Source organism: Dioscorea cayenensis, chromosome 5, assembly GCF_009730915.1.
Source record: "Dioscorea cayenensis subsp. rotundata cultivar TDr96_F1 chromosome 5, TDr96_F1_v2_PseudoChromosome.rev07_lg8_w22 25.fasta, whole genome shotgun sequence".
Taxonomy (NCBI): Eukaryota; Viridiplantae; Streptophyta; class Magnoliopsida; order Dioscoreales; family Dioscoreaceae; genus Dioscorea; species Dioscorea cayenensis.
In genome coordinates, this window is record NC_052475.1 from 2,028,743 (window position 1) to 2,048,221 (window position 19,479).

Sequence of the window (19,479 nt, forward strand, 5' to 3'; positions counted from 1 at the left end):
CCATCCCATCATATACCTCATCTAACTGCGAAAAGAAAAATAAAAAAATCTCACATATATATTTTATAATATTAAAAACCTTGCTCATGACACAAAACTACATTATATATTTTTATATATTTTATATGGTACTAAAACATCATGCATTGTTTGCAATGAAAATAAGAGAGGGGTGGTGACAGGAACTAATTGGGTTGGGATTTAGAGAAAACACAAAGGGAAGTTAATCTAGATTAGGGTTTTCTGAGGACATTGGATCAAGAACTGAGAAATGAGGACTCTTTAGAAAATGTAAAGAGATATATCTAAATATTATATAAATATATTAATCAGCATTACATTTAATTTATAAATAAATAATTAATTAAAATAAAAATTTAAATTCTCGAAAGCTTCAAACTTCTCAAACATCTCCTTTAACATTCAATTTCTCAGAATTCTTTTTTCAATACACTTTTTTATTCTATTATCATAGATCAATTTTACCATAATTTTATTATATCTTACAACATTTATTTTCCGCTTAATAATTATAATTTTTATTTAATATTTCATATGACACAGAACCACATGTTTTTTACTTAATACTGCTATTAATATTTATTTATTTTTATTTAATATCTGAAATTTCCATTTAATAGTACGCCCATTTAAAGTCAAGGTCATTTCCGTGCCAACATCAATCACTTATATTATAGCCACCGTCAGACTTTTTAAAATATCCAAATTTGAAAAGCCAACGTGACTTCAAAAGGGGTTTTTGATAATTACCAGATAACTAAATAGGTAAAGATAAATAAAAATAAATAGAAAAGAATGGAGATTCAAAATTTAAATTATGTCCATGTCCATCCATGCATTGCATGCGTAACATGAAATATGCATGTGGGCTGCATAGGAGCAAATGCCGGTGTGAAACCATTGAATCTATTCATCCTTTCCGGATACTTGGTCTTTAGGGAATGAATCAATTCACTCTCAGTCTCATCACCATCTTCTTTTCTTTATATATATATATATATATATATATTTTTTTCTATATATATATATATATATATAAATAGCAACATCCCTCTTCTACTCATATAATGACATACAATATATCATCATGGTCTTTTTTAATCTAACAAGCTTTCCATCCTCTTTTTTTTTAAAAAAAAAAAATTTTGTACACATCATGGCATCATCATCTCGTTGACATTGTCAAGGTTAAAACAATGATAATAATAGTAATAATATATAATAAACTCTATACAAAACCTGGATGTTTGACTATTCATCACAAAGCCTTAGTTTAAACTCCACACTAATGACTTCCTATTTAAATGTTCACAACTTTTTAATATTTAGGTTTGTTTTGAAGACATTTAACTCAAAAATTTTATATTAAATTAATTAAAAATGTGGGTCCCATAACAATATGAGAAAGGTGGTCATACGTGCATGCATATGTTAATTTACGTGGTATTGTTGTATACGGTTTCATCCTTGTATATATATATATACCATTTATATAGTTTAATTTAACAGTGTATCATATAACCTAAACACACAATTATATATTATAATTAAGCATTAATCAAAGATGCTTAATGACATGCATTATCATGTATAATATAATGACTATATAGTCTATATATATAAATATATATAGACTTTAGAGCTGAGTCAGTGTGTCCTTTAATTAATGATTAATGTCTTAATGAAGCCATTCTTTCACCTCAAAGCATGGCTGTGATTCAGAGATAATATTCTTTTTGCTGTCAACCTCTCATGAAAGCCCACACAACCAAGATATATATATATATATATATATGATAATAATAATAGTAATACTATCAATAATAAAATTAATTAATGGGAAGTCGGTAGAGGCAATGGGGTAATATAAAGTTGAGACATTGGTCTAGAGATTTGGACCCTCTAATCATTGATTAATTACATTGGTCTCTTAACAGTGAGCTTCATTTGTACTAATCATTGATTGATTATTTATTAGTTAATTAGTTGTGTACTTCTTCTTGATAATTGTGATTAATTTTTATCAAATCACATGTATAACTATATATATACACATTACGTACTCTTTGAAATATTTGAATTTTATAGCTTAATTTGGTGTTTCTTATTTGTGAATTATATATATTAATGGTTTCATATCATGCCATAACACACACACACACACACACACACACACACAATAATAATAATAATAATAATAATAATAATAATATTATTATTATTATTATTATTATTATTATTTATTATTATTAAATGGTTAATTGAGGAAAAAGGAAGCATTTGAAGCCATTGTCAACTTATAATAAAAGAATGAAGATTTTGTATCACACGGTGCAAGTGGTGATATATGTTTTTCATTATTATAATATATGTCTTATACAAACTATATCAGCATATATATGACATCCAAGATTAACATTTGTTTATAATTTAAGTTTTGGAGATAAGCTTAAAATTAAAAGCCAAGTTATAATTATTATAAAATAGTTGAGATAAAACAAAATTAACAATAAAATATATAATTAAAGAGAAAAAAATCAAGGCATCGACATTGAAATAAAAACGTATATTACAAGTGGTATAATAGGACGACACACAGTAGACATGAATAATGTTATTCTGTCGGCTAAGAATTTTATATACATATCTTTCACGTTTCATATCATACCTTCTTTGTCATTACTTTTGTTGGCAAAAAAAAAAACTATATTAATTTTTATAAAATAATAAAAATAACTATTTTATATACATATCTTTCACGTTCCATATCATACATTCTATTGTCATTATTTTTGTTGGTGGAAAATGACTATATTGAATTTTATAAAAAAAATTAAATTAATTATTAGTTAATAGATTTTTATTAGAAGAACAAAAGTTATCTCATATATCTCAAAGTAACCAATTTTTTCTAAAAAAAATATATAAAATTATGGATTACTAATTTTGAATTAAAAAATCATATTAGTAATAAAAACGCAATATCCATTACTACCCAATCAAATTAATTTTTATACCTTTATTAAAAATAAATTGAAGATACATATATATATATATACCTTAAATATATATTCTTTTTTAATAAAAAGTAAATAAACGATGTGTCAGGAGTGTGTAAAGGTATGGATTTACTACTTGAACACATTTGTATCATTACTAGGCATGAGTTAAGGTTCAAAATTGTCTTCTTTTAAAACACAAATACTTTACACTTAAAATCATATGCCACCAGGAGACCCAAAAGTTAAGGTTCAAAATCGCCGCCACCAGGAGACCCACCAGTAGTATGGATTTACTACTTGAACACATTTGTATCATTACTAGACATGAGTTAAGTTTCAAAATCGCCTTCTTTTAAGACACAAATACTTTACACTTAAAATCATATGTCACAGGAGACCCAAAAGTTATTGGTTATTCCATAAAAACATACACTTTATTAAAACTAATATATATATATATATCTTTGAGTTATCATCAGCAATATTGAAACTTGAAACAAATATTCAAAAGCTAATTAAAGTGAAAGTGTAACCAACATAATTAGTGCTTCTCTATATATGAATCACTTTAATAGTCATTTTTCTCTAATTGGATTGCCACTCATAAACAAATTAAAGTAGTCTTCAATGAATAAGACATCCAAATATATATATAAATTTTTGTACTATATATATATATATATATATATCAAGTTAGATATAAGCCTAGATGACTAATGTTGGACCCGGAACTATAGCTCATGATCATCATGTAGAGCAATTTCTAGCAGCCGTTGGATTAAGAATAGTCAAGAACACCTGCTTAGTGTGATTAATTAAATAAATGAGTTCTTAATTAGCACACCAAGAAAATAATTAGAAATTCTTTTGTTGCCATGACTAATTAACATTCTTGATTAAAATAATGAGTTTGATTAGCAATGCTTGAGCTGTAGGTAGGCATCCATGCTTCATTGACCAAAGAGTCTTGTAATCACAGCAAGGACACTATCTCAACATGATTCCATGTATTTCTTTTTACTCTATTTAAACTAAATAAATAAATAAATAAATAGAAATATTAAATTAAGGGTTGACAATGTATAGTAGATGTTGTTGCACTATAAAAGGCCACCTTGGCCTTCAACTCCAAAACCACACAAACATATTGCAAACTAAGAAACAAAGTTTCTTAATTTTGCTATCTTTTGAGATTATAATTATTATTATTCTTCTTTTTTTCTTCTTAACTTTAGAATTTATACTAAAATGGCGGTTCCAGTGATTGATTTCTCAAAGTTGGAAGGAGATGAGAGGGAGAAAACAATGGCTGAAATTGCCAAGGGATGTGAAGGATGGGGTTTCTTTCAGGTATGTTTAACTTTCCGACAATTTTATAATTATGAAAGACGTAAACCAAATTAACCGATATGAAACTATTAATTATTATTTTTTGAATTATTTTGTAGCTTGTGAACCATGGAATCTCTACCGAGCTTTTAGAAAGAGTAAAGAAAGTGTGTTCCGATTGTTTCAAGTTAGAAAGAGAAGACAGATTCAAAAGCTCGAACACGGTTCATTTACTTAATAACTTAGTCGATACAAAAGAGGAGGGAAAACGCTTGGAAGATATCGATTGGGAGGATGTTTTCCTCCTCCAAGACAATAACCAATGGCCTTCTAATCCTCCGGAGTTCATGTAAGTTTTTATATATATATATAAACTTCGAGTTTTTAATTTTTAATCAGGAGAGAAATAAAATACTAACTCTTTTGTTATATCGTTTTTTATGCCATGCAGAGAAATAATGAAAGAGTATAGAAAGGAATTGAAAACACTTGCTGAGAAAGTGATGGAAGTTATGGATGAGAATCTTGGATTAGAGAAAGGATACATAAAGAGAGCATTCTCCGGCGAAGATCAACCGTTCTTCGGGACGAAAGTGAGTCATTATCCTCCTTGCCCACACCCGGAAATGGTCACCGGTCTCCGGGCACACACCGATGCCGGAGGAGTCATTCTTCTCTTCCAAGACGACAAAGTTGGCGGTCTCGAAATGCTTAAAGACGGCGAATGGCTCGACGTGCAACCATTGCCCAATGCCATTGTTATAAACACAGGAGATCAAATTGAAGTGATTAGCAATGGCAAGTATAAGAGTGCTTGGCACCGAGTGCTTGCTAAAACCGACGGTAATCGTCGGTCTATCGCTTCATTTTATAATCCTTCACTGAGTGCGACGATTGCACCGGCAACGGAGAAGGTTGAGAAGAAGGTGTTGAATGAAGGAAAGAGTGAAAATGATGAAGAGATTGAGTATCCAAAGTTTGTTTTTGGGGATTATATGGAAGTGTATGTCAAGCAGAAGTTCTTGCCAAAGGAGCCAAGGTTTCATGCAGTGAGAGCTGTTTGAATTAAGTTAAAAAGGTTTGTTTGAGCTCAAGTTTCATGCAGTTTGGTTTGGTTTGGTTTGGTTTGGTTTGTGTTGTTGGTTTGAAAAGTGATGCTTGTTTGTAATAAACCAGAGCATCCTTTCTGATGTTTTATTATGGTTTTTTATGGTTTTAGTAGTACTAGTGTTTGTTTGATGGAGTCTTATTGATTAATAAGTTTATTATGTAGTTGGTGCATTGGATTGTTTTATGATTTTTAATGAATTATATAAGTTTGTGGTATTTTTGGTATTGTCTTCATTTTATGTGTTTTTTGTTTGTTAGTTTTGTTTAATCTTGGTTTTGTATGAGGTCATCTCTTAGAGTTCATTCTCTACAAAATAGAAACATTTAATTTATGATGTAATACAATCAGAAAGCATGAAATAAATTTATAATGAAACAAATAGTTTATGTTATACTTTTAACATTTTTGTTGTTTTCTTGAGATATTTGACAATTAAGTTTGGACTATTGATGTTTTTAAGAAATTCTTATAAGTTAATTAATAATTTATACAATTTTATTTTTATTATAAGGTAGACAAACTACGTTATTTATATTGTTTATCATGAATGAAGTGAGATTTAAATAACTGATCTCTCATATCGAACTTCTATTTTACCATTGTTTTGCTCTTTATTTTTATTTTTATTTTTATCTTATGTAATTTCAAATCTAACTAAAAAACACCAAATTAAAGATGGTTAGTTTTGTGGCGAACACAGCACAGCAGCACAAAATTTTTTTCCTTTGTCATTGACTTGTATAATGTTATTTCTAAATAATTCGTTTAAATTTTAATAATTACATAATACTCTAGGAAAGACATTAACCAACATATAATTACAATAAGACTAACATATTTGTTTTAGCCCCTACAAAAGTTCTTATTTGCAAATTGAGCGTTAGTTGAATAACTTAAATCACACATTAAGATTAAAAATATTTAATTATGAGAAGATCTGCATTAGATTTACATTAGATTTCCAATAAGGAAAAGTCCATTTGAAGTAAAATTAAATTAATCTCCCAGTGTCAGGGATGCAAAGTTCATAACTTGTTCCTGTGTGCATAAACCATGGTTTCTCTACAGATCTCACTTGATTAAAAAAACCTGTTGCAAAATCTATGTAAATGATCTTGATTGTGAGTATTAAAATCCTCAATAAAAATTGTCCCATTTTTTAACTCCTGATCTCATATAATTTACAGAAATGTTTTTGGAAATTGCCTGAAAATGTGATGAGCTTGGTTCAGAGTGGATGCCATGGTGTCATATGTTTTAAGTTTTAACTTCAGCAAAATGGCCAATCAAGATCAACAAAACTTCTGTACAATAAGGACCGACAGCCTCACGGAATGAGGCCAATCGATGTTTATCGCAGAGGATGATGACTCTATGGCTGGTTTCCGAAGTTTTATTCAGGGTCGGGGTTTTGTTTCGGGTCTTTCTTCGCAGATCGATCACTGGTCATTCGTCTCCGGTTCGGGTTGCATGTCTATCTGCTTCCTGCTGTATAGCTTGCAGCTGGGATTGAAGTAACTGGCAGATAAAAGTTAATACAAGCTTTTAGTTGCAGAAAAACTGCAGAAATTACAAATAGTAATGCAAACCAATAAGAGAAAATTCATAAGTTATAATAATCCTAAAATAAGTCCACAATAAGTTTGAGATCATACCATGTTCATTGATATTTTCAAATACACAACTAAGTTAATGACAGAAATGCTTTACCTTTATCTGGAGTTCGATGCAGTTGATCATCTGTGCCTTCAGTAACTTCTCTTCGTCTGAGTTGCCAGCAAATTGTGCAGTTTGTCCCACGGCCTGAGTAGTCACCGGAGGATATCCAGGTGACCTGAAAAGCAGCACGACACAAATCAGTCAATTGTGGCAACCGGAAAATTATCATGGAATGTTTGTTTGCCTCCACTTAAAAAAGAGAACATACCAAAGCAGTGTGTTTCTGGGAGGATAAACAAAGGACTTGTCATACAGAGAAGCAGCCATGGCAGCAGCTCGAAGCCTGGCCTGATGTTGGCTTATGTTTTCAGTTGTTGCATCATCAGCCGATCCCTGAGTTAATGCGCCCGGAGTTGCTGCACCTAGTCATGGGTTTTGCAAGTCAATGAACTTTTTCAGCTAGGCACCAGAATCTAAATGGAAAATCATGTCTTACTGGATAAAGCAGCAGAGAAGGCAAATTAAGTTAATAGATCTATAAAACAGAGTAGTCATCTTTAGTCATTTACCACCTAAACAACAATAGCTAACAAGAGATATAAGATGGCATGAGCACAATTTATGGACATAATATGATAAACCAACTCCAGCTGAACAAAAACTCCAGACAATAGACATGAATAGCTGTTAAAAATACCCAAAGCACATCATCTTCCAGGTAAACGAGGAGGATAACGACTTCTATTTTACCCTATAATGGAAAGTGATTTAAAACCCAAAACTCAACAATATACAATGGGAAAGTATGGCCAATTTTAACAGTCATCTATAGACTAACAACATGTCACAGAGGAGGGCCTTGCAACATCTATGGCAACACAAACGTTAAGTGTAAGCCTACCATATAGAGAATTTCTGGACGACAAAACGAACTTTATCTGCTTGTGCAAAAAGGTATGTTACAAACATTGTCGGTGGGTAGCATTTTAAATTTTGAACTAAATGTATGGTGTAAATATATTCTTTGAATCATCTCACAAGACAGCAAACTATTAACCAGTGCTTCCAAATTTGTTTCTCAGTCTTCGCATTCAAATTCAGTCATACACACTATAGAATGACCACTTCCACGATGGGAGAGTGGGTAAAACAATCCTTATCGAAATGAGAAGTTGAGGTTTTAAAGTCGCTTGTCCATATTTCTTAAATATAAATAAATATAAAATGTGAAGTCATAGGATCCAAAAAGTTACATCTATTTGTACACACTCTAACGTCCCTGGTTCACAATTTTGTATGAAAACAAGGTTTGAGATTCCATGTTCTTAAATCAACAATTAGTGCAAGCAGCAGAAAATCTCAAGCCAAAATAGAATTTACAGTTCAAAGACACCAACCTCACCATTCTTAGAGAACCTAAAATGATCAAAGAAACAAATGTTCTAAACTTCTCCAAGCTTACCAGGTTGATGGGCTTCCTGTGGGTTTCCATGTTGGCGTCTGACTCCAGCTGGACCATTTTCAGGAGGAACCACCAATGATCGGCAAGTTGGGCAAGTATGTTGTCGTTCTAGCCATGACCTCAGACAATGCACATGAAAAAGGTGTCCACAAAGCAGCTTTTTGGCAGTGATCATCTCCTCCCGGCATATGATACATGTGGCGTCACTTCTGTAAATGCAAAAATAGAAATCATGAAACCAACAAATGTAACCAAAAGTCAAAATAAAAAAAAGGGAAAGGCAACAGCTAAGTAAAGCCAGTACGCATTGATCTCCGCAGGTGTTGCATCAGGGAATCGCTCATTCATGTTAGATGTCAGTTTGCGGTATCGAATATAATCAGCAACACGAATTCTGAAATTGCGGAATGTCTCATATAGCTCACGTATCAAGTGCAAGGGCACACCATAGTTCCTAAAAATAACAAGAAGGTAATAACAACCAGGTCAAGAGCATGTAATAGCCTCCATGAAGCACAAGCATAAACTAGCAGGAAAAGACCAAGGACATGAATATAACCACAATTGCACGACCAATTACTCAAATCAGGAATGTAACCAATAAGCAAGATCAAGAAGAAATAAGAGATCTTTCTTGCTGTTGTCTAACCCAATTTAGCAAAAAAGGGAGAAGAATGAAACCTAAACAATTGATTTAATCACGAAGAACAACAAATGCATGACTCACGTCAACCCTAGGCACATGCATTCATCTTCATGCTCACTGAAATAGAAATAAACACTCAAAATCAGAAGTTTCAAAATCCAGCTTGCCTGGATCTCTGAAGAAACAGGTAAAAGGAAAAAGGTACTTACACAAATATCACGAAAAAGAAGATGATGTACATTGACAGGTGAAGCAGGTCACGAACAAGTTCCAAGTAGAATGTGTATACAGCCTTCTTTTCCCATTGCCCATCCATGAGCATGTCACTAACATAGAAGACATACTTAATGAAGGTTGCTACAGTTGTTGTTGCCAGGATCATGTATCTGAAATACAAATTTAAACTCAGAGCCACATGCAAACCAGCCAAAAATGAAAATGCTCATATGAAAACAACAAAACTACATGTTTAAATTTATGGATACATACACTAACAAACCAAAACTTTAATATACACACATCGAAATGACTAAACTGCAAACACACGATCATGGCAACCTAAGCAAAAACCTGCCAAAAATTTAATAGACACACATTGAAATGAAAAACTACAAATACAAAATCAAGGTCACAGTCACTTATCGAAACGACAAAACTATGCATGTAAATCATGGCTGTATATGCAAGCCAACCAAAAATGTACTACTCATACATCAAAACGACAAAATCGTCACCAAAAGTAAAATGCCATTGAACACCACAGGTTTTATCAAGCAAGAAAACCAGAGGCACAAGTATAATTTAGCAATGATACAAGAAAGACAAGATCATCTCACTCGAAAGCAAAGAAGAGTGCAACCGATGCCTGCCATGTCTGTATCAGAGGCTTCAGTGAACTATAGAAGAACAAGCAATCCAGGGTCAGGAGAAACCCCATAAAAGAGACAATGCGGATATGAGACAGTGTAGTCACTGATGGGGTTGTCTCAATGTACTCGACCCTCTTCTGTGCCAACCAATGCAACGCTTTAATCAAGAGAAGAGCTGTCACCATTGCAAGGAATGACACTGAGAAATCCTGTCTGAATATGGTGATTGCAAACAGAATCTCCATGACCTCCCTCCAAGCCTGTTCATTCAGCCTCTCCACTTCCGCTTCCCTCAAAGAACCAAGAAATATGCGCTTCACCAACTGCCATACCATGCACATCAACACCAAGCCCTTGTTCAGAAGTATCACCAGACAAATCTTGGAAGTGGAGAGGTACACCATTGCCGGGTAAAACTGCTCTCTACTACTGAACGCATGATAGATGACAGTGATCGCCGCCAGGAAACTAAACCCAGCATATGTCTGAAGCTTCATCCTATCAAAAACTACAATTAAACTTAGAAAAATTCAGGATTGAATCATTGAATCCAATACAGCTACAATCAAAGCAGACTCATTCTCATTTCCAAACATTATACTATCCTATCAAAATTAACATTTTTATCGAATATATGATGACAATTTCTGCCCAAATCTTCGTCGGTGGAAACGAAAGTTTTCAAAAACAAAACAAAAAACTAAGAAACAGCTGTTTGATTCACATTTTTAGCATGCGGAATTCCAACAAAAGAAAAGGAAAAAACCACCCCTAAATTCCAATTTTGCTCAAAATCTAGGGATCAGAGATATGGAAACCCAATTGAAACGAAAATAATCAAAAACTACAAACGCAATTCATAGACGAAGAACAAAATTAGGGGTTTAGATGAGAATTTTTGGTACCTGATCGGAACTCAGTCTAGGGATTGCTCGCAGGGGAAACAGAGAGAAAAACACACAAGGAGTAGCAATATAACATATTCATATGTATTAAAATACAAGGTTGAAGACGACTTGAAAATGGGACCAGAAAAACGACTCATGTGGTTTTTGGATGACGTGGAAGTAAGGCATTGGTCTCAAAGACTCCAGCCCTCGTGTCCTCAGCGTCCGGGGCTTGGCATGAGTCACAGAAGTGAGACACGTATACTTCGACCCAGCCACCGAGAACGGGTACGTGTCGGTTCGGATAGAATAGATGCAAGTCTAACCGAATCGAACCGAACCGAACCAAACCGAACAGAATATATTACCTTTAATAATAATAATCGAAATTTTTCATTTTGGTTTGGAGTGTTGATCACCTCAGTTTTGGGCTTTTTATTTTTATTTTTTAATTTACTTCTGTGTGAGATTTTTTTTTTTTTTTAATTCAATGGAGTGGTTAGTTACATAGGTAGTGGATGGACATAGTAGTAGTGTGTTTTATCCACCATTCCCACCCAAGTATTATTCGTAATACTTTTTGAGTGGGTTGAGTGGTACCCTTGTGAAGCAATTGTATACTGGTAGTGTTTATTTGGAGGGTTTTTGAGTTACATATAACTTGAGTTACTGGGTTTTCTGAAATCCAGTGTTTGGTTCACATGATTTCAAAAACCAATGTAACTCATATTACATCCTAGGAGGGATTTGATTTTACGGCCAAATTGGGCATAAAACCAAATCCCTTATCTTTAAATTTCTTCAAATGCATAACTTGTGATCTATATGTGACCAATTAAAAAAAAACAAATATGATTAAACATTTATGGATATTTTTGTGGAGTGAAAAATTATAAAATTTAATAATAAATTTAATAATTACTTTGATAATTAATTTAATAATAAAATTAAGAGTTAAAATGATCAATGAGATAATTAAAATCATTAATAACATACTAAAAATATATGAAAAGTTCAAAATACTTTTTTTATTGGGTTAAAAATTATAAAATATAATAAAATAAATAAATAAATATACTAATAAATTTAATAACTAATTTAATAATAAAATTAATAGTTAAATTAATTAATACGATACTTAAAATCATTAAAATATTTATAATGTAAAAAAAATTTCTAATTTCAAATTTATAAATATCTCTTATTAAATACAAAATCCTATAATACATCGTCTACAGTAAATCTAACCAAACACTAGATTTAACTGTACTGTATTATAAAATCCATGGATTTTCAGTTACATTGTAACTAGAAATTCACTGTATTTACAGTTACACTGAACCAAATGCCCCCTCATATGAGTTATATCCCTCCCATCTAAGATTACATGCTAGATGGACTTATTAGTTTAGTATTGTTCATGCAAATCTTCTAAGCATGCACATAACAGACTTTTATTGGCCGAGTTAATAAGTTTGTAGGAGTCGATAAATCATCTTAATTAGTACATTTCTGTATTTCATTGACCAACTCTGAAATGGGGTTGTTTGTCACATGTTGTCAAAATATATATTAGATTGTTGTTTTTAAAACAGTTTTTTGTTTTTGAAAACAAAAAATTTAAGGGATCATTTGGCATTGTTGTCAATTTTTTTTTTTTTTTTCAATTTCATATTTTGGAAACAAAACTGGTAATAACATGTTTGGCATATTGTTTTCGTTTTCAAAAATTTTGGAAACATGAGGATTGTTGCAAATATTTTTTAAAACAAAAACAAGGTGCCAAACATGTTTTCTTAGTTTTGTTTCTAAATTATGAAATTGAAAACAAAAAACAGGAATTGGCAACAATTTCAAACGACCCCTAAAAAAATAAGAAACTATTTTCAACTCTGTTGAAATCATTTTCAAAACTCCTACCACCATGAACCCTATCCTCTTTTACAATAATGGAATCAAAATCAAAATTAACATCAGTGCTTCAGCTAATTGAAAGTACTTTTAGACTAACAATTAGGGGTGGCAAAAATTCGGGTCCGGACAAAACCGGGTCCGGACAACTACTAATATAAATAGAAAAACTTGTGTCCGAACCCGGCCCGGTTTTAAATCCGGACAAACTTGGCATGTCCAAACCCTGTTTATTTTAAAACCAGGTTGTCCGGATGTCCAAATTTGTCTGAATTCTATAAGCTATTTTTAAGTTCGCTCAAATATTAAATTATACAAAAATAATTTAATTCACATTAAATGCAAAAAAAAACATCAATAATTCAAAACTCAACTCAAATTATAGAAAAATCTAAGTCTTAATAGAAAAAACAATATATGTTTAAAGTTTTTAGAAGAATGGGCTTAAAACAAATGGGCCTAAGGTTGTGGGCTTTAAAAGTTTTAGGGGTTAAAAGGGCCCGGTTGTCCGAATTTTTATGTCCGGACCCGGCCCGGATTTAAATCCGGACAACCAAGCCATGTCCGGACCTGGCCCGCATTTGCAAATCTTATGTCCAAACCCTTTTTATTCCGGGCCGGAAAAAACCGGGCCGGCGGGTCCGGACAGATTATTGCCACCCCTACTAACAATAGATCTTATTTAAGAAAATGAACAGGCTTCAAGGCTAGAGAAAGAGATTAGCTATTGCCTTATTGTCAGGAAAATTGTCTTCTTCTTCACTAGCAACAACCTTCACAGGTTATTCTCCACTCTCTACACCAGCGGCAACCTCCCCACCCTTTTCATTAGAACCGTCAGATCAACCTGCATTCTTCTCGGACTTCCTAATATTAAAGTGAATGTAGTCTTCACTGCAATTACTTCCATACGCACTGTATCAGTATGATGGGTTGGAGGTTACGTGGTACCTATCTTCGCCATGATGAATTACAATTTATTTGTTGTTAGTCTCTCTAGTTTCTTGTTTGGAAAATATCAGTCCCTTCCTCAAACGACTGTCTCTTTTTTCTGTCTAAGAAGCTGACATAGCACAAATTATTTCCAAAATTATAATAAAAGAAGACACTGAGTATAATAATACGAGGTTAATATCTTATTAAACTTAATGCCTTTTTATTATTATTATTATTATGATTTTAGAAATGATTTATGCTGGATTAGCATCGTATACGGGAAAAGACACGGCCGTCTGAGGGAGGGGGCCATCATGAAAATAAAGGGACTGACAGCGGACAAATTATGATAGAGGGACAAATTAACTATAATAGAGGGAAAATAAGATATTAAACCCGAAGAAAATTATAGAGAGATCATTTTTAATACAGTTAGTTTCAATTTTTTTCCCCCAAAAATGTCCTTTAACTTGTTCTATTACCTGAAAACCCCATATAATATTAATTCTTGTTTAGGGATAATGTAGACATTTCATAGCTTTTAAGTTTTAAGCTAGAATTTTTACAATAACAAACATATAATTATGAAAAAAAAAATCAAAGAGTTTATTATAAAATTTTTTTAAAAATCCAATTATTAAGTAAATGCAAATTTTTTTTAAAAAAAAAAAAAAACTTCATATCTTGTTATATATCAAGCATTTCTGGATGCAAAAACAAGTATTTAATATCAATTTAGTTTAAAATTTTAATTTGAAAAAAGATTTACATAGGTGTTGTTTGTTTGAGGGGATTTGAAACTTGGTAGTGTTTGTTTTGAAGTATGTGAAGTTACAATGTATCTTCAAATACCACATCAAAAAATTATTTGTTTGGTTTGAGGGATTTTAAAATACCAAAGTAAAACCAAATACTCCAATAGATGTATTGGGACTTACGTCCAAATTGGGCGAAAGTCGAAATCCCGGAAGTTGAAAATCCTTAGGTGATGTATATAATGCATATGCATACACATATAATGTATATGCATATATATATATACACAAAAATATATACATAGGCATACATATATACATATACACATACACATGTGCATAATACACACATACATATACTTATACACACACATATATATACATATACATTTATATATTTATATAAACATACATACTTATTTTTACATATGTATACATACATATATGTATGCATATATGCATATATACACAAATATACATATACTCATATACATCTATGTATGTATATATATGTGTATACACATAAACATATACTCATATATATGTATATGTATTTATATAAACATACATAGGTATTTTTACATGTGTATACATACATATACATATGCATATATACAAACACATACATATACGCATATACATGTAAGTATGCATGTATGTATATGCATATATACATATATATATATATGCTTATACAGATATATATATTCATATACATATATGCATATACACACTTGCGTTTTTCAATTCCAGATTTACAAATTCTTCCAAACAAACATAAAATATTATAATACAGTAATCCTAGTTACATTCAACCAAACACAAGATTTGACTGCACTATTTTGAAAACCAAGTATTTTTAATTTCATTATAACTGAAAATCCACTGCATTAGAATTATATCCAAAACCAAACGCATATCTTCAATTATATATAACCAAACACTACTATAGTGTTTTTATGTGTCTATTGTTCTATAGTTCTCATTCCCAGTGAGCTGTTTTTATTTTGTTTTTTTGTATTGTTGATATATTCTCTTTTTCTTCAAATAAATTGTAATTTATTTACTTGTTTTTTTAAAAAAAATAATTTTTAATATATATATATATATATATATTTGATAATATGGATAAGTTATATCACACACACACCAAACCCTTGATCATACTCGAAAGAGAGTTTTTTTTTTTAAATTTTTCTATGAGAATTAATTGCACTCTCACGTTGGGTTATATTGTACTTACTTTTATCTATTTATTTATTTATTATATTTAACAAATAGACGAACACCGTTCAAACTTGTCACTTGTCACTCCATGAAGATTGGTCATAAGATCAAAGAGTACACACTTCCACTCACACCAAGAATAGTCAATCTGTCTAACATCAGAGTATTTAACTTTTGGAGTGTTTCCTTTGCTTACCTGATTTTCTAAATATAATAATTTAAATAAATAAATATATGGCATCTATATAGTACCATACATGAGAGTCATGAGACCAAAATAAAATATCAATTAAAATAGAAATTAATAATTAGTATCCATAAATAATAAAAAACTAAGTATCACTTTGAATCATAACATTTTCAGTCACACTTGTTTTCTGTTTATCTTTTCAGAGTTTGATAATCTACGTAAACCATCGCACAAATCCCCAGCACAAATATATTGTAAGTAAAACTTACAATGCTTTCCGTTACACGACAAGTGTCAGTTACACGATCTAACTTGTCCACGTGTAAGCTTCTAAAAGGATTGTACATGAAGTCGTCCGACCTTCTTCATTCCCGCGTTTTCAGGCGCAGAAGTCTTCGTATTCGCTCTCGTTCCTTGCGAGCTTTCAAATGAGCGCCCAATCCCGCTGCTCTTCGGATCTCAGTCCAGCCGACGCCATGGATTCCGGCGAGAAGCGGCTCAATGAGCTCGGATACAAGCAAGAGCTCCGGCGAGAGATGGTATTCCTTCTATTCCTTTGATAAAAATCCAATCTTTGCTTACATGTTTCATGAAATCGCTGTGATTTGAGCTGCTGAACTTGTGGAATCAATGGATGTAGACGTTGTTCAAGACGCTGGCAATCTCGTTCTCGACTATGACGTTGTTCACCGGCATCACGCCGTTGTATGGATCCAGCTTGCTGTATGCCGGGCCGGCGGCGCTGGTTTGGGGCTGGGTCGTTGTCTCCTTCTTCACTTGGTTTGTTGGTATCGCCATGGCTGAGATCTGCTCATCTTTTCCTGTAGGTTTTGGTGCCTTATTTTAGTGTTTTGTTTGGGATTCTTCAAAAATGTTTGATTTTTCTCATTTTTGAGTTGTTTGGGTGGTTGTGTTTGGATTTTTCTATTTGAGGAAATTGTGAATTTGATGAAAGAATTAGAAGAAAAATTCAATTTTGGTTTGATATTGGGACTAAGATTTAGTAATTATTATTGTTATTATTTTTTGGAACAGACCACTGGTTCTCTGTATTTTTGGGCTGCTCATCTAGCAGGTCCAGTATGGGGTCCATTTGCTTCATGGTGTTGTGCATGGTTGGAGACTATTGGCCTTATTGCTGGTATAGGCACACAGGTATATATGCTCCACTTCATCTAATTTATGAATTGATTCTTGCAGCAATCTTCAATTTTGTAGTGTTTTTCTCTTTTCTGTTTGCTTTATTATACAACTCGTTGTGTTCTTCACTCCTATTCATCTGATTCCTGAATTAATTCTAGCAACATGCTTGTTTCCTGAAGTGTTTTCTGTTTGTCTTCATCTAGTTTATCAGCTAATCAATTCTGAATTGCTTCGCATTTGTTTGACAAATTGTTGTGTTCTTTACTCCTCTTCATCCAAGTCATCAAATGAATCAGTTTTGAAGTGTCTCTGTTTGCTTTTCATCTAAATGATTACTTTCTTCTATTTTTTTGCAATTTTTTTCCTTCAGAAATTTCACTTCTTTTCTGGTTGCAGGCTTATGCTGGATCACAAGTGTTGCAGAGTATCATTTTACTGTGCACTGGGACTAACAAGGGTGGAGGTTATTTGGCGCCTCGTGGAGTTTTTCTTGCTATGTATGTGGGACTTACAATTATTTGGGCGATACTCAACACATTTGCTCTTGAAGTTATTGCCTTCATCGATATAATATCTATCTGGTGGCAGGTAATTTCAGATTACACGAAAACCATGTGCTTCATCTTCTTTCATTTAACAATTGCAGAAGTACTTTCCCGACTTGTGCTCATTTAGATGGTTGTTATTATTTTTTTATCTAAAACTGAAGCTTGATATTGATCAATTGTTCTTATTAAATTCATATGGAAGATATGAAGAAGATTTGAAATGTTTTAGTCTTTGATGGAATCTAATTGTCGGCAAAGTTGACCAATTGGTTCAAGATAAATATAAAAAATAAGATATGCTAGTTTATTGGAGTAGAGATTGTTTCACTATTTCTTCTTTTAGCATTATCAAACCTCTAATTTATTGAATTAATGTTTTGATTTCCTTTCTTCTGATCCTATTCTTCTTCTTTTTAAACACCTTGCAGGTTATTGGAGGATTTGTCATAGTTATAATGCTTCCTCTTGTGGCATTGAGCACACAAAGTGCTTCTTATGTATTTAGTCATTTTGAAACAGCTCCAGCATCAACTGGTATAAACAGCAAGCCATATGCAGTAATTCTAGCAGTTACTGTTAGTCAGTACTCACTATACGGATACGACGCTGCAGCACATTTAACTGAAGAAACAAAAGGCGCTGACAAGAATGGCCCTATCGCTATCCTTTCTAGCATCGGCATCATTACTATATTCGGATGGGCCTATATCTTAGCTCTCACTTTCAGCATTCAGGTACCCGAATAACCATCCTTCAGATAATCAATTCTAATCGATTTAAGATTATCTAACACTATGGTTAATTTATATGCAGAATTTTGACTATTTGTATGATACTAACAATGAGACGGCAGGAGTGTTTGTACCGGCACAAATACTCTACGATGCTTTCCACGGGCGCTACCATAATTCAACGGGAGCCATAATTGTGTTGTTTGTCATTTGGGGTTCTTTTTTCTTCGGTGGCCTTTCAATCACTACAAGTGCAGCCAGGGTGGTGAGAAATGAGAAACATATACCATTGAATGCTCTAATGTACTCTTATAGTATCACCCGATACTTTAACAAGTTATACCGAATTACAGGTATACGCATTATCAAGGGACCAAGGGATACCTTTCTCATCGATATGGCGACATATTCATCCTAAACACAAGGTTCCGGCCAATGCAGTGTGGTTATGTGCAGCAATCTGCATTCTTCTCGGACTTCCTATTCTGAAAGTGAATGTAGTCTTCACAGCAATTACTTCCATATGCACTGTAGGATGGGTTGGAGGTTACGCGGTACCAATCTTTGCCAGGATGATAATGCCGGAGAAAAAGTTCAATCCCGGACCTTTTTATCTTGGAAAAGCAAGAAGGCCGGTTTGCTTGATTGCATTTCTGTGGATTTGCTACACTTGTTCTGTCTTCCTTCTGCCAACTTTGTATCCAATCAAATGGGATACATTCAATTATGCACCTGTGGCACTTGGTGTTTGCATCACATTGATAATGTTTTGGTGGATTGTGGATGCAAGGAAATGGTTCAAAGGGCCTGTGAGAAACATTGATGATCAGATTGAGAAGGTGTGAATTCTTTTGTCATCATTTTTTTTTTAATTTATGTGGACAAGTTTTCTTTTTAATATTCTTGAAATGACAAAGAGTCATAAATTTATAATGGACATAAATGTCAAAGAAAAAGTTCAAAGAAAAGGCTTGTTTGAAGGCCTTTTTGTGTTTTCACATTTGATTGGGACTTTCCTCCAATGAAATTCTCTTGTGGTTGGACAATGGAGT

The 19,479-nt window shown here is 32.5% G+C and overlaps 3 protein-coding genes across 5 annotated transcripts; 2 read left to right on the forward strand and 1 right to left on the reverse strand.

The window, feature by feature from the left end:
* Positions 1-4,138: 4,138 nt before the first annotated feature.
* Positions 4,139-5,688, forward strand: LOC120260698 (1-aminocyclopropane-1-carboxylate oxidase-like). The gene is made up of 3 exons (XM_039268245.1): positions 4,139-4,373; positions 4,472-4,701; positions 4,804-5,688. Exons 1-3 carry the CDS (start codon positions 4,272-4,274, stop codon positions 5,414-5,416), a joined length of 945 nt encoding a protein of 314 aa, XP_039124179.1. The 5' UTR covers positions 4,139-4,271; the 3' UTR covers positions 5,417-5,688.
* A 911-nt stretch (positions 5,689-6,599) lies between these two features.
* On the reverse strand, positions 6,600-11,069 carry LOC120261796 (ERAD-associated E3 ubiquitin-protein ligase HRD1-like). Of its 3 annotated transcripts, none has more exons than XM_039269784.1 (8): positions 11,005-11,069; positions 10,067-10,607; positions 9,440-9,616; positions 8,889-9,038; positions 8,585-8,793; positions 7,391-7,538; positions 7,174-7,297; positions 6,600-6,981 (listed from the first exon to the last, which is right to left on the reverse strand). In XM_039269784.1, exons 2-8 carry the CDS (start codon positions 10,594-10,596, stop codon positions 6,910-6,912), a joined length of 1,410 nt encoding a protein of 469 aa, XP_039125718.1. In that variant the 5' UTR covers positions 10,597-10,607; positions 11,005-11,069; the 3' UTR covers positions 6,600-6,909. The 3 variants fall into 3 exon arrangements, with proteins under 3 accessions (XP_039125718.1, XP_039125716.1, XP_039125717.1); XM_039269782.1 differs by having other exon boundaries at positions 7,391-7,544; XM_039269783.1 differs by having other exon boundaries at positions 7,391-7,544; positions 10,067-10,597; positions 11,005-11,056.
* Positions 11,070-16,299: 5,230 nt separating this feature from the next.
* On the forward strand, positions 16,300-19,419 carry LOC120260719 (amino-acid permease BAT1 homolog). The gene is made up of 7 exons (XM_039268276.1): positions 16,300-16,544; positions 16,646-16,828; positions 17,041-17,160; positions 17,545-17,736; positions 18,125-18,430; positions 18,510-18,692; positions 18,781-19,419. Exons 1-7 carry the CDS (start codon positions 16,434-16,436, stop codon positions 19,270-19,272), a joined length of 1,587 nt encoding a protein of 528 aa, XP_039124210.1. The 5' UTR covers positions 16,300-16,433; the 3' UTR covers positions 19,273-19,419.
* Positions 19,420-19,479: the final 60 nt, after the last annotated feature.